Genomic DNA, 15,615 nt, shown 5'->3' on the forward strand with positions numbered 1-15,615 from the left:
GCTGCACTGATGCTTTGGCTGAACATTCCACGGGGTAATGGTTTGTAGCGTTGCCTTTGGAGCTGGAATTGGGTTTTAATCGGTTGTTACCCCACTGGGAGATATTTTCTATGCCGGAAACTGTGGCGGTGGGTGCCGTTAGAGGGGCCATGGTTGATATATTACTCACTATACTCTATGTTTGCCATGGTGCCAACGGGAATGTTAGTCGAAAGGGGATCGGAGTTAGTTATTACCACATTGACTGGTGATGCCTTTTCCAATAGAACTGCTGTTACGACTGGAGAAATCTAAGATGTTGGGATCGCTGTAAGCTGGTTCGAAGTGTAGGTTGTTATTGGTAGTAAGCAGGCACCGGCACAAGGCGAAAGGCTCAGAGTACACTTGGGATTACTTTATTTACTAACAAAACTGACGTCTAATATTAGACGTATATGCTTAAAAAGAGTAAACGGAGTTTGCAGAGAAGAATATTGAGGTTCATTGAGCTACTCGCGAGTTACTCGCTGCAAAAAAGCAACTCAGAGTAAACCTGTCTCACCCCTTGTCTATGGCTGATGAAGCACCACACATAATGAAACGAATTCTGGCATATTATGGAAAGAACGCCAGAAAATGAATCTTAATTAATTTAAATGACCTACAGTTGATGAATTCCAATTAATTATCTGACATAGATTCAAAAAAAAAGTGAAAAATAAATGAAAACCATTGCCAAACATATGGCAAATTTTATAACTTATTTATAACAACAGTTGTTGTATATATAGTTTTAATGCGATGTATTATATCTAATTTTGTAATAACATATATAATAATATAATAATAACATATCAAGATCTGTTATAATTTTGTTACCACTAGACGAATTTTTGTTATGATTTTTGTTATTTTCACAACGAACCAGCCAATGTTTATAACGCGTTCTGTTACATTTTTGTTTGTTAAATAAATAACTCCAGTTGTTATAATTTTGTTATGCCCTTTCTGATCGGGGCTTGGGGGGTAGGGTTTCGTTGCCTCATCAGAGCGATTTCGCCAGTATGAACGGCAGTGTGGTTCTAGATTCGTCTGGAGCTCGACCGGCTATGGTGACAAGTGGGCAGGGCTGTCATCTGATCACTGAATGCGCGCAATGTACTGATTTTCTGAAATATACAAAGTGAGAATCAAGCAAGCACAAAGCACACACACCAAGAAATAACGAAAGCTCAATGTGTAGCCATCGCTCCCACGGCTCCGACGCAAAGAGCGCCACTCAGTGTAGGGTTGCAAATGGGAAACACAGCAAAAAGACAAAATTCTTCTTTGTCATGCCCTTCTTTATCTCCTATGCATGCAGTCGTACGGAGTGTACCGCTCATTGTGTGGTTCGCTTTATCACAGATTAGTTGGAAAAGAGTGCGCGAAGTAGATGGGAGAACCACACACTCTTTGTCGAGTGTTGTGAGATGCATGTACAAAGTTGCTTTGCTAACGCTCTGAGGTGCTTTCCAGCCCTACCAGTGGGCAACGATGAGACACATCGAGACGGGAGACAAGACAAACAAAAACTAATAAAGAGATACAAAAGACAAACGAATTAAATTCTTATACTAGACATTTGCAGAAACACATAAATCGACTGCATATAGCAGAGATCGCGGGTACCCCACTTTAACGCTCTTGGGTTATTTGTTATTGTCTGTTTAAATTAAATTACATTTCATTTTAACTTAGGTGTTCCAGCTACTATTACAGTAGCTTCCCAGCATTAATTTGTGTTTACATTGTTCCTGCCTTGGCAATTCAGTATTTTAAACAGGTTATCTAAACCTGCATGTCAGTATAACAATTGACATCTTAAAACTAAAAACTATTGCTCACAAGCGAGATTGCCAGCACACCTGGCGCAGACGGTTTGAACACCGGGAAGCTGATGCGTTGGATGTTCTGCTGAAAAAGAAGCTTGTTACTGGTATGAAAGTTGCAGATTGCGGAATACGTGAAGGTTGCACATGCTGAGTGAAAGGAAAGCAGGCTCGAACTCCCTTCCCCAAGACCTCCGAGAAGAAGACCTCCGCACCATTGGATCTCATCCACTCGGACGGGTATGGTCCACTGGAGACACCCTCGAAATCCGAGTTCGGGAAGTACCCCAAGCGCATCAGGTCTGATCGGGGAGGGGAGTATTCGAGCGAAGTACTGCTGAAGTTCTTCTGCAAGCATGGAATCCACCCCGAGTTTACTGCCAGATATTCGCCACAGCAGAACAGAGTGGCGGAGAGACGAAATCGATACATCATTGAAATGTGTCGGTGCATGCTAATGGACGCCAGGATGTATGTACGATTTTGGGCTGAAGCAACCGCTACGGCCGTGTACCTACAGAACCACCTATCTTCTCGTGCTGTGGAGATCACACCATACGAGCTTTGGTGGGGACGTAAACCGAACGTTTCACATCTGAAAGTGTTTGGGAGCAGAGCATTTGTCTATGTGCCGAAGGAAAAACAAAGCAAACTCCAGGATAAGTCGAAGTAAATGACGTTCATCAGCTATTCCAGTAACCACAAGGCCTACAGATTCATTGATATGACCACTAACAAGCTGATCATTAGTTGAGACGTCCGTTTATTTGAGGAGGAGTTGGTCCAACCCGGTATCGATGTTTCTAATCTGGAGGAGGAGTCGTACGAGGAAATTCTACAGCCGTTACCTCCTATGGCTGAAGCAAATCAAGAAGTTCCGGATCCAAACGATCCAGAGATTGACGAAGAAAATGACGATGGAAGGTCGGACGTAACCGACACGGACTTCGATCCTTGCGAAACCATTGTACGAAGATCAGAGCGGTCCAACAAAGGTGTCGCCCCACAGCGGTACCATGAAGGAAGCAACATGGCAGCAGCTACTGAACCGAGGACGTATGAAGAAGCAGTAAGCGGACAAGAGAGCGAATCGTGGATAGCTGCGATGGAAGAAGAGATCCAGTCCCTTCAAGATAACTCGACATGGACAGTTGAGGCCCTTCCAGATGGACGAAAGGAGGTTGGCTGCAAATAGCGGTAAAGGGGAAATTGGACGAACACGGTTTTAGTCAGAAGTTTGGCACTGACTACGACCAGGTGTTCGCTCCGGTAGCAAAACAGGTAACATTTCGTTCTTTGCTAACCATTGCGTCCCGTCGTGAAGTTCTAGTGAAACACGTCGATGTCAAGACGGCTGTATGGGACGCTTACCGAGGCCGTATACATGCGTCAACCGAAAGGATGCGAGACTGGGAATCCCGCAGAAGTTTGTCGTTTGAAGAAAAGCTTCTACGGTCTGAAGCAATCCGGTCGAATTTGGAAACAGACGATTGACGATTGATTCAAGAAGCTGGGATTTCTACAATCAACTGCTAATGCGTGCCTATATGTGAGTACCAAGGGTGAGAAGCAAGCGTTCATCCTTCTGAACGTCGACGATATGCTCATCGTGTATGAGACCGAGGCGGAATATGAAGCGATCCTGAAAGCATTCTCGAGAAAGTTCAAAACCATTTCTCTTGGCGATGGGCGGCAGTACCTGGGCATACAGGTGGAGCGGGAAAATGATGCAAAGTTTCTGCTCAACCAACAGTGCATCATCCATCCAGCGGCTGGCGTCGCGATTCGGACTCCAAACGGCAAAGCCATTACTTATCCCGATGGACCCCGGCTATCTTCAAGCAAAGGAGGAGGAGTCCAGCAAGCTACCAAACAATACTTCGTACTCCAGTTTGGTTGGTGGTTGGTTGGTGGCCAGATGTAACGATCAGCGTTTGGTTACTTGGGCGAAAGGTTAGTGCCCCGAATGTAGCAGATTGGACAAAGCGCACTATGCGGTATCTCCAGCGACAAAGCATTTTCGATTGCATTTGGGCGGCAAGAATGTTAACCTGAAGGCTTACTCGGATGCATATTGGGCAGGCGATCATCGGGACCGTAAATCCAATAGTGGTTTTCTGATTATGTTCGGTGGAGGTGCGATCAGTTGGGTGGCAAGGAAGCAAACCTGCGTTGCCCTATCTGAGTTTATTGCTGCTACAGAGGCATGTCAAGAATTTCTCTGGATTCAAAAGCTGATGAAGGATTTCCACGAGCCGGAAACTCAAATCCTGTTACTCGAGGACAACCAGAGTGCCATCCGACAGTTGCAGTCGGAGAAACTGGAACGCCGGTTCAAACACGTTGACACCAGGTTCCAGTTCACCAAGGATCTTGTTCAACAAGGCATGCTGTCCGTGATCTACTGTCCAACGGAGCATATGGTTGCGGACATGCTCACCAAACCATTGAACAAACTCAAGATATCAAAACATCGAACATCGGCTGGTGTGCTACCTGTGCAGTTCGAGGAGGATTGTTGAGATAACGAACAATCACAGCAACCCGCTGAATCCTAAACTTATCAAAGTAGCCTGTTAAGAACGATTAATAAAAATTTGATTAATTGCACTGTTACAATCCTTAGCGATCAGTTGTTTCTTTTTCACGCTCTGCTTACAGTTAGTTCGTTAAATATTCCTGTTTGAATAGTTAAATTTCTGATTTGTTTAACATTTTCACAATTTGTACTATACACTAAAAAATTAGTGGATAAATTCTCCGTCGAATGACATATTGCATGACATATTTCCCATTAATTGTTTTGAGAAATATGCGATTGAAACCTGCCCCCACTTTCGTTACATGCCTCATTTTCGATTTCATAATGTGACTCCCGGTATAGTAAAGAAAGACGTAGTCCTACGTCAACAAAACAGGATTTTTGGAAGCAGAGCAGATTTTTCTTGTCATCATACAAATCTCTGCCTGTGCATGTTTGGAAGGGCTATTTTTGAATTCAAAGGTCCAGATAAATCAACAAACTAACCATCGAGTAACCCCTCGCTGTCCAAGCCAACCAGTAATCAACCCCAAGCAGCACGCACTCCCTATTAGATCGATAAATAACCAATGCTCTTTTTTTGGCCTTATCTATTCTTCTCCTGCGACCTGTCTTCCAGTATGCGGCGAAGTGGAAGCCCTCCGATCGGTGCTGTCTGCCGGCGCCGACGTATCCACCCCGGACATCAACGGCGGCAGTCCGCTGCACTATGCGGCCCAGATGTGCGGTGCCAACTACGAGGGCAAGACGGCCCGCGCCTCGGCCAAACTGGCCCTGGAAATCCTCAACACACTGCTGGTCCATCAGGATACTTCGGTCGAAGTAGAGGACAAAGATGGTCGCCAGCCACTGCTGTGGGCTGCCTCGGCTGGCTCTGCTAAGGCTGTCCTGGCTTTGATCAAAGCCGGTGCTCAGGTCGAGAGTGCAGATAAGTATGTACTTTTGCGATCGTTTTTAATCTAATTACTGACTGGTACCTTATTATCATTTCAGGGATGGACTCACGGCTCTCCACTGTGCAGCCTCTCGAGGTCACACGGAGTGTATAGACACACTGATTAACCTGTGTGGAGCGCACACAGATCAGATCGATTCCAACGGGTGCACAGCACTGCATTATTCAGTGACGCTTGGGCATGCGGATGCAACCTCCCTGCTGATCAAGTTGGATGCCGATCCAAATCGACAGGATAGGAAAGGCCGTACCCCGGCCCATTGTGGCTGTGCTAAAGGACAGATGGAAACGGTTAAGATTCTGCACATCAAAAAGGGGAATCTGTGGTTGAGAAATGCCAAGGGTGACTTCCCGGTTCACGATGCGGCCAGCTCTGGCCGCAGGCAGCTGGTTCAGTGGCTGTTGCAGCTGAAACCAAAGCACATCAACACGCCAAGCAATGATGGAAGGACGCTGCTACATATTGCCGCAGGGCACGATAACGTAGACATGTGCAAGCTATTGCTGGAATCCGGTGCGGAGATGAACCATCTGTACAGGCCATCTTCGAAAAGTGCTCCCATGACACCACTGGACTATGCTCTGGCCAAAGGCTTTCGATCGGCGGCAAAATTTCTGCAGATGCAAGGAGGTCTTCCAGCGAATAAATTGCGCCTCTCCAGCCGACAGCAGAAGATTCTGCCAGATATTGACAAGGTTGAACCACTGAAGCTTACCGAAAAGGAAGAGTTGATAGATTTGAAAACATCCAAACGCTACATAGTTTATTTGAATTCAAACTCGGAGTCGGAAAGTCAGGAAGACCGATCGCACCGCAAGAGTCGACATAAACGAAAAGGGAGCCATCGGGGTCGTCGAACGAGCAGCTGCAGCGACTCCGTGTTCCTGTACAGAGAGGGAGCGGCAGACATCAGTCGATCTCGGAGTAACGTCGAGTTGAACCGCGCCCAGCATCACCATCACAGACATCACCACAGGAGTAGCAGCTCCTCATCGGCTTCCACCAGCGATACGTCTTCAGATGAGTGCTGTAAGCATACTAAACGGAAACACAAATGCTACACGAAATGTTCATCATCAAAGTCGGCCCGATCGAAAGATCGCTCCCATCGGGAGCGGGACCGAGATCGGGAAAAGGAGCCAAAAGAACTAAAAGAGTACGAATTCATGTATGCCGAGAAGCGAGAATCTGGAAAGCCGAGGAAGTCGGGTGAACGGATGGGAAGAATTGTGCTGAAGCAGGTTCAGAGTGGATCATCGGAGAACGATTCGCCCGACGGCGATAGGCGTCCTAGTACTTCAAGGCTGACTGGTAAGGGTGGACAGCTACTGTCCGTCCCTACAGGAATGATGGGAATGTTGGATGAAGAATCACTGCCGAAAACACCGCCGAAAGCTGAGTTCAATATTAGGAAAGAATCGGATGTGAAGAGTGATGGCAAGTCGTCTGCGGATTCCAATGGGAAAAAGCTGAAGAAAGCGAAGGGAACCGGCAAGAAGGGGAAAGCACATGTAAAAGGAAAGAAGACAGATTCGCCAAGCGAAGAGGAAGCAAAGGACAAGCAACAAGGGGAGAAGGTGGTGACGGAAGCTCAGGTGCATCCAGTACCAGTACCGGAGATGGTAAAATCGACGGAAGATGATGGAGCTGCGACGGATGCAACGTATACAATCGATCAGAAGACTAAGTCGGATTATGAGGGGTTTAGTGAGACCGAGTCTGCGGAGAAGGGGAAGGCCAAAGGGAAAGGTAAAGGGCTGGGACCGGAGACGATAGTGGAAGTAAAACATGAGACCCTGCAGGAAGTTCCATCGGCGGTCCCTTTAGAGGTAAAGGAGGAGGTGGTACCGGCTCCAAAAAAGGAAAGGCCAAAGCTCAAGTCAAGCAAAGACAGTAGCAGCAGCCGATCCAGCAAATCCAAGTCGGATTCGTCGGAGAAGGAGATGCCAAAGCTGAAATTGAAACCGAAAGAGAAAGTTGAAGAGGCAACTCCTGTGATGGCAGCGCCAGCGCCGCCGCCATCACCACCACCGCCACCTCCTCCTGAACCAGAACCAGAACCAAGCGTTGTACCAGAGCTAGAACCCGTTGTTGAAGAGCCCCCCGTAGTTGAAGATCCACCCAAACCAGAAGAAGAGCAGCTTTCCGAACCTCCGGTAAAAGTACCGGAGTCTGAACCCGCACCGGTACCAGCAGATGAGGAAGCAGTTGTACCACAGGAACCTCCAGTCGTAGAACCAGAACCTGAACCACCGGAACCGGAACCGGAGCCAGTTCCTGAACCAGAACCAGAGCCTCCAGCTGTAGAAGAGACGCCAACGGAAGAGAAGAGCTCGGAAGTTGAGGAATCGCCTTCGAAATCGAGTGAGGATCAGCCTGATCAGCAGCCGCCAGAACCCGAAGAACCGCCAAAGCCCGAACCGAGTGGGGATCAAGAACTTCCCACTGAGGAACCAACAGCTCCACCACCACCACCGCCTCCATCACCGCCACCAGATCCCAAGGAAGAATCTCCGAAGAAGGTCAGTTTTGATAGAGAACGGCCAAAGCTGAGGAGGTCAGCCGAGTCCATGGTGGAGCACGTCGAAGAAGAGGAAGTTAGAACGGAAGAGGACGCTGTCGTACCGTTGGCAGCGGCAGCTGCGGTAGATCAGGAGAAGGTCGATTCGACAAGGGGGTTCTACGTGAGCCTTGCGGAAGGAGAAGAGGGCGAGGAAAAGAAGAAACGAAAGCTCAAGAAAAAGAAATCAAAGGAAGACAAAGCAGACGAAGAAGCGCAAAACAGCAAGGATCAGGACTCTGGGTTCGAACCAAGTCCGCAGTCAATACGGAGCAAATCGACGGTGTTCGACAGGCCAACAAGTATGGCGGTTTCGTCCAAGAGGCCTGCGTTTACGATGGTTGAAGAGCGGCCAGTCAGTTCCAGGCCGGAGGAGGGTCGCAAGCCAGGCGACAAGAATGCGGTCAACATGACGACCGTACAGCAATCGATCCAGCGGAACATTCGAAGGTAGGTTCGTTTGGGAATTTCCCTGTTTGTGTGTGCGTAGATATTCGAAGGCACTTTGAACTTTGTATAAGCTCAAATCTAACCTCACTTTCAGTTAGCTCCCCCCGCCCTGTAGATTTTACGTTCCTCCCTCTCACTCTGCTAACGAATCCAACAAATCGCAACAAAGTAAAAAAAAAAGCTCTACCAAAACTCTGAAGTGGAACCACCCGTGTTATTGTTTCAGATAAACATTGAACAGAAAACAGACTATCATCCTGTCAGCTTCCATACATTCCGTTCCTCAAACAGCAAAATTTACGAACCATTTTCCACGCTTGATCGAACCATACTTTCTTCCCATCCCGAAACCAACCAACCAAACAACAGCACCGAGTTTCCCCCTTTCCGATAAACTGAAAGTAAATCTTCCTTCCGAGTTCCCGCTGTGTAGCGTTCCTTCGAGGGAAATTGAAAATAATTTCACCACAGCAAGGAAATGGATTGACTACCCTTTATAAACTAGAAGTCGTCAGTAGAACACTTTTAGCATAGATAAGCCGCTAGGGCCAGGTTGGTCGTGCTAAACAAAATTAAAGCAATTGTTAGGAAAATAAGGATTCTCAAGATATGAAGCATCTTTCGCACGATGAGCAGGTCAAGCCTGGTTAGGGTCACGTCACGGTGAACGTCCCAGTATTTGTAGCAGCCTTGTGTGAGTATTGGCATCCCAATCAATGTAGTAGGAACCTGAGTAGCAGCAGTTTTAGTCCGTGAGGGTGTGTGTGTGTGTTTGTGTGCCGTTACGGTGAAGTAGACCAGATCCATTCCGTACGTCGTAGATGAATAAGTAGGGAATGGAAGTAGAAAAACAATTTGGCATGAAAAATGTGAAACACGCAGAAATTTTTCCTAAACTGTTACACCGTGCCCTGTTCCGCTTTTCGGGCAAGGCAAGCAAAATGTACAGTGGCGTAGCTGACGGGAAAAGGTTGAGGGGGGAGGGGGTTGATGGTGCATAAGTTATCAAGTCAGTTCACAGGATTTCAAATCACAAGTGAGAATTTTCCTAAAGTTATTGGAAGTTCCTAGAGTTCCTAAAATCTTTCATATGTTCATTGATACTACTTAAAGATCCCGTAATTTTCCTAAAATTCTCGAAATCAGTGTTGGAAAAATATCAAAAAATCAAATCTCACCAATGCCCAAGATCACGCTTGATTTTTATAGACAAAAATTAACAAGCAAACAACTGTGGTTGATTTTGCAAGCTGTGATATCGCAGCTCAGAATATCAAGCTTACAAAACTCACCAGCTGCAAATCTCACCAAATTGTGGTGAGATTGAGTTTAACGATTTTTGCTTTACACCCGAACGCAACCGAAGCATCCATAACGGCTGGCAGCAGTCCTTTCGTGTCGGCCATCGGTGAAGAGTAAAAAGAGATAGCAAACTATACTTTCTCTTTCTAACATGTGCAACGGAATCATTTTTGTGTCGAGTCAGCTCTCAATATCAAAGGAGCTTGTAAAATCAATATCAAGCATGATATTTTGTTCCAATATCACGTGTGATATTGAGAGTGTATGAGCGCGGAAAAATATCATTTGATTGATGATTTTGCCAACACTGGTAAAGATTTTAAGGTTTTCAGAATTTCTGAAATTCTTCCAACTTTCTTGAAGTTCTCTGAACGTCTCAGAAATTCTCTAGACCTCCCTGAATTCCACCGAACTTTTTGAAAGTTGCGGCAATTTTTATTGAGGATACTGTAACTGTCTTGAAATTCTTTGATCTTCCCTGAAGTATTCTAACGGAATTTTCCTTAAAATCTCAAAACTTTTTTGAACTTCTTTGGATTTTCCTGAAGTTCCCAAAATGTACCAGATGTTCTCGGAACTTCTCTGAAGTTGCCACGATTTTACTAATATTCTTAAATTTTCTCTGATGACACCATTATTTTTCTGGAATGATTCACTGTAGCTCCCGTAATTTTTCTAGAATTATCGTTCCAATACTTTTAAATTCTCTGGACTCTTGTGAAGTCCCTTATTATTTTCTGAAGTTTTCTTAGCTTCTTGATAGTTCTTTGGACTTCCCTGAAAGTATCAGCACTTGTCCCAGATTAATTTTCCTGGATTTATTAATCCAAATAATTTTCGCAGATCCAGGGTTGTCACTGAAGTTCTTTCAAAAATCTAAGCTTCTCTGAAGTTGTTGTAATTATCCTAACGATCCGGACTTTCCTTTCCACACTTTTTTCTTCAAAGTCTCTTAACTTCCCTGAACTTCTCTGGACTTGCCTGAAGTTTTTGAAACTTGTCTGGTAATCATCCTGGAATTTATGAAATTTTCCTCATTTATGAAGTTTTCTTCTTTTGGGAATATCACTGAAACTATCGGGATTCTCCGTAGTTCCTCGGAACTTCTTGAAATTAATGTAATTGCTTTAAAGTTGTCTGATCTTCCCCAATGTATTCTAAACTTCTCTAAAGTTAATAAAAATTCGCCCTTAATTACTCTAAACTTCTTAGAAGTTGTCTGAACTACCCTGAAGGTCTCGGAGCTTCTTAAAAGTTTTTGCATCTGTATGAAACTAATAGGACTGTCATGAAGAGATTTTTGAGTGTGTTGATTTATTTTCGTTATTATGCCGTTATAATTGCTTATCTTTCGACAGATACGCGTATTTCGTCTACTATTTGCAGACTTAATCAATGTCAAGTAGTCAACACCACTGAAAAATCAACGACTACGACTTATATACTAAGATAAAAGATGCATTATTCAGTTGTGTTGAGTACTTAGCACTGATAAAGTCTGCAAGTAGTAGACAAAATATGCGTATCTGTCAAAAGATAAGCAATTATAACGGAATTAAAACCGAAATAAATCAACACACTCAAAAAGCTATTCATAAAGGGATTCCGTTAAAAGGCTCGACAAAATTAAAAGCTTAGGACAGTCATGACATAATTTTATCTTTGCTGAAGTCTTGCAGTTTTCTAAAGTTTTGGAAATTGCTCTGAAGTTTACGAAATTTTGTAAAACTGTTTTTACTTACTAACTTACTTATCCTGGTCCGACATCCCTCAGGACTGCACCTGCATCGCAATGTTACGCCAATTCACTCGGTCCGTGGCTGCTTGTCTCCAATTTATTGGCCGTCCCACACTTCCAAGATCCTGCTCCACTTGGTCTAACCACCTTGCTCGCTGTGCTCCTCTTCGTCTTGTACCGGCCGGATTCGAGGCAAACACCATTTTTGCGGGATTGTTGTCCGGCATTCTTAAAACGTGTCCCGCCCATCGTACCCGTCCAGCTTTCGCAACTTTCTGGATCAGTGGCGCAAGCTCATAGTTCATCCTTCGCCTCCATACACCGTTCTCACATACCCCGCCAAAGATGGTCCTAAGCACTCGTCGTACGAAAACACCCAGTGCTTTTAGGTCCTCTTCAAGCAACGTCCACGTCTCGTGCCCGTAGAGAACTACCAGTGCATTGTACATTGTACATTTAGTGCGGAGGTGAAGTTTATCCGACCTCAGGGTCTTGTGGAGTCCGTAGTAAGCACGACTTCCGGCAATAATACGCCGACGAATTTCTCTGCTGCAGTTGTTATCCGGCGTCATCAATGATCCGAGGTACACAAATTCATCCACCACCTCGAACTCATCTCCGTCGATTGTCACGCTTCTGCCTATGCGAGCCCTATCCGGCTCGGTTCCTCCAGCTAACAGATACTTTGTCTTCGACGTCTTCACCTTTAATCCAACCTTCTCTGCTTCACGTTTCAGTCTGGTGTACTGCTCCGCCACGGCCTGAAACGTTCTTCTGAAGCAGATGAACTGGCTGGACTTATTGAAGATCGTGCCCCGCATGTTAAAGCCCGCACGTTTCATAACACCTTCTAGCGCAGTCCGATAACGCACCCTGACCAGTCTGGTCAGCTTCCCGGGAAAACCATTCTCGTCCATAATCTTCCATAGCTCTTCACGGTCAATAGTATCATAAGCGGCCTTGAAATCGATGTATAGGTGGTGCGTAGGGACTTGATATTCACGTCACTTTTAAAGGATCTGCCGCAACGTAAAGATTTGGTCCCTTGTCGATCGCCCGTCCACAAAACTGGCTTGATAACTTCCCACAAATCTGCTTGCTAGCGGCGATAAACGGCGAAAGATGATATGGGAAAGCACTTTGTGAGCCGCGTTAAGAATAGTGATCGCTCGATAGTTCTCACATTCTAGTTTGTCACCTTTTTTATGTACTGGGCATATTACTCCCTCTTTCCACTGCTCCGGTAGCTGTTCTGAATCCCAGATCCTGACTATCAGTCAGACAAGTGGCCAACTTATCCGGGCCCATTTTGATAAGTTCCGCTGCGATACCATCTTTCCCAGCTGTCGGATAGCATCCTTAACTTCACCTATCGTGGGAGCTGGCATGTGCTCCTCATCCGCTGTACAGACGAAGCCATTCCTCCTGCCGCCTTGGTCCTCCACTTCTGCGCCGTTCAGATGTTCATCGTAGTGCTGCTTCCACCTTTCAATCAACTCACGTTCGTCCGTTACCCAAATAACGTTGCAGGTTTTATCGCGGTTTTATAGCATTCTACAAGCCCAAATCATGGTCTACAGAACCCTTATAAAACCAAAATTGTTACTTGGGTAAGATTCCCCCTTCCTTATTCCGGCACATTTCGGCTCACGGCACAAAGCCTTGGCGGGATGCGTTGATTTTCTTGTAGAACTTGCGTGTTTCTTGAGAACGGTACAGCTGCATTCCAGCTCTTCCAGACAGCACTTCTTATCCCGGAAAAGATGGTTTTGCTGTCTTCGCGTCTGTTTATATCGCTCCACATTATGACGGGTTCCTTGCTGCAGCATCGCCGCTCGCGCTGCGTTCTTCACGTCCAAAACCGCCAAACACTCTTCGTCGAACCGATCGTTCCGTCGATTCCGCTCCACGAACCCAACGGTGCCTTCAGCAGCGCTGTTAATGGCTGCTTTCACGTTGCTCCAGCGTCGAGGCATTGCACGTACTCAGTTGCGACTTCGGGCAGCTTCAGTCACTCCAGATTGGACCGTGGTGGGCGTCGGTACCGAATGTTGTTGGCAACAGAAAGTTTTTGGCGCACCTTGACCATTAGAAGGTAGTGGTCCGAATCGATATTTGCGCCGCGATAGGTCCTGACGTCGATAATGTCCGAGAAGTGCCTTCCGTCGATAAAAACGTGGTCGATTTGCAATTCTGTCTGCTGCGGTGATCTCCAGCTGTACCGATATGGGACGCTATGCTGGAAGTAGGTACTACGTATGGCCATGTTGTTAGAGGCGGTGAAATCGATAAGTCTAAGGCCGTTGGCGTTCGTTAGCTGGTGAGCGCAGAAGACGTCATGGCTTGGGCAGCTGCGCGTAAAAAGCGTCTTTATCGTCATCGGAACTTGCTAAGTGAGGGCTGTGCACGTTGATTATACAGACATTGAAGAAACGGTCTTTGATCCTCAACTTGCACATTCTGCTATCGATTGGCCACCACCCAATCAAGAACTTGTGCATTTCGTCCATTACGATGAAAGCTGTACCCAGTTCATGTGTATTTCTGCATCCGGCAAACCTCCTGCAGCGCTGCGATGTCGAACTTGCGGACCCTCAATAAATCGGAAAGAATGCGGGTACTTCCCAAGAAATTGAGAGACCTTCAGTTCAATGTTCCGAGTTTACAATCGTTAGTCCGTTTACGTAGCTTGGGTCTATCCCGATTGTTCCCCCCCTTCCCCGTCAGCATACGACCAAGGTCCCACCGGGGTTGGCTACCCGATCTTCCCTATGGAAACTCGTACCCCAGCCGGCACCGCGGGGAGGTAGGGATAGGAGTTACTGGACAAGAGGCTAAGGACCGCTAGTGGGGTCTATTTTATACCTGCAAATACACGAAGTACCGTTTACCAGCCACTCGAAAACTGTTTTTGCATTCTCTTGATGTACTGATAATTTATTGATGCTCTTGGAACTATGCAGAAGTTTTCGGAAATTTGTTGAGTTTCTTGGAGCTACTGTAAAGCGAAGACAACAAATCAAGAAGACTGGCAACTCTTCCATTTTCGCATACGAATGCTATGAGACAGGTACAATCGAGTCATCTCCCGCTTAAAGGTAAATGCTTCGAACGAATTTGATAGCAAAGATTACAACCTCAGAAGAAAGGTTTGTGTATTTGCTAAAATTCTATGCGTTGCTTCCACCTTCACTCAAGCGCAGCGCTATTGTATCTGTCGCTTGGATTCTGACAAAGTTGCCAGTCTTCTTGATATGATGTCTTTGTGTAAAGTTCGTGCAATTTGCTTGATTCATGTGTTAGGAATTTCTGACATGAATTGGGAAACTGATAGCAGTTTAAAGTTATTCTTGAACTGTCGATCTGTTGGTCTTTTTTTATTAAACCCTCGCTTAAACCTAAGCAAAGAAATTATATTTTCGACACAATCTTGTGTGAACCTGGCAGTGTCTAATAGCGCACTTTAGTTTTTATTCAGTTCCGGTCGAACGTCCAAACTTTCTCAACAGCATTGCGGTACTGTATGAAAGTCATTTAAAGCCATTCGAAGAAACATGGTTGCCAGTGACATTGCCAAAAGATCTCTCAAAAACCGTGCTGCTGTTTCTTGACAGAAATTTTCTTTGCGCGTCTCTATCAACGTCTCTGCATCAAAGGTGACGCACAACGAAGAAGTTTTAGTTTGTTTACTAAAATTAACTATACCCATTTTGTTATGGCAAGTTTTGCTATAAGAAATGCTCCTCGTGTTTATTAGCGAAATTCACATAAAATGTTGATTAATTGCGTAGGAAATCAGTTTGGCACGGTATTTGTTTCCAGCACATGAAATTATGAAACAGGTCAAAAACTGTCCAAATACGTCCATAATTTTTTTTGTTTTGAATTTCTGTATGGCAAAATAGTGAACTTTTCGTGGAGATTATCGGCAAAGAACTCACCAATACTGGGAGACCGTGAGCTCCTGCCCACTTCTAGACCAACCATTGAAATAGGCGGAACAACCAAACGTAAACAATGGCTTTAAACGCAAATGTCTCCAGAATCAATGCACATCCAAGCAACCTAATACCATCATCTGATAGAGGAAATTTCCTTTATCGAATGGCAATGTTAGTTTACGTGGGAGTGTTTTGATTCTCGATAATTTTGTGTTTTAATTCTAACACTATCTTTAAGGGGTATATCTTGCAGGTTAGCAGGTGTTAGCAGCTAAA

General features: G+C 45.4%; 1 protein-coding gene across 1 annotated transcript in view; it reads left to right on the forward strand.

Annotated features, from left to right (window-relative positions):
- The first annotated feature begins 2,703 nt into the window (after positions 1–2,703).
- LOC135704131 (ankyrin repeat domain-containing protein 12) overlaps positions 2,704–15,615 on the forward strand; it is a 53,381-nt gene continuing 40,469 nt past the window's right edge. The window contains exons 1-5 of the mRNA XM_065225570.1: positions 2,704–2,906; positions 3,405–3,745; positions 3,933–4,367; positions 5,012–5,324; positions 5,386–8,358. Of these exons, the coding sequence (XP_065081642.1) occupies positions 2,704–2,906; positions 3,405–3,745; positions 3,933–4,367; positions 5,012–5,324; positions 5,386–8,358 (4,265 nt within the window). The remainder of the gene's footprint in view (positions 2,907–3,404; positions 3,746–3,932; positions 4,368–5,011; positions 5,325–5,385; positions 8,359–15,615) is intronic.

The sequence above is a fragment of the Ochlerotatus camptorhynchus genome, unplaced genomic scaffold (assembly GCF_037179485.1).
Source record: "Ochlerotatus camptorhynchus isolate MF236.1 unplaced genomic scaffold, CSIRO-AGI_Acam_v1.1 ptg000231l, whole genome shotgun sequence".
NCBI lineage: Eukaryota > Metazoa > Arthropoda > Insecta > Diptera > Culicidae > Ochlerotatus > Ochlerotatus camptorhynchus.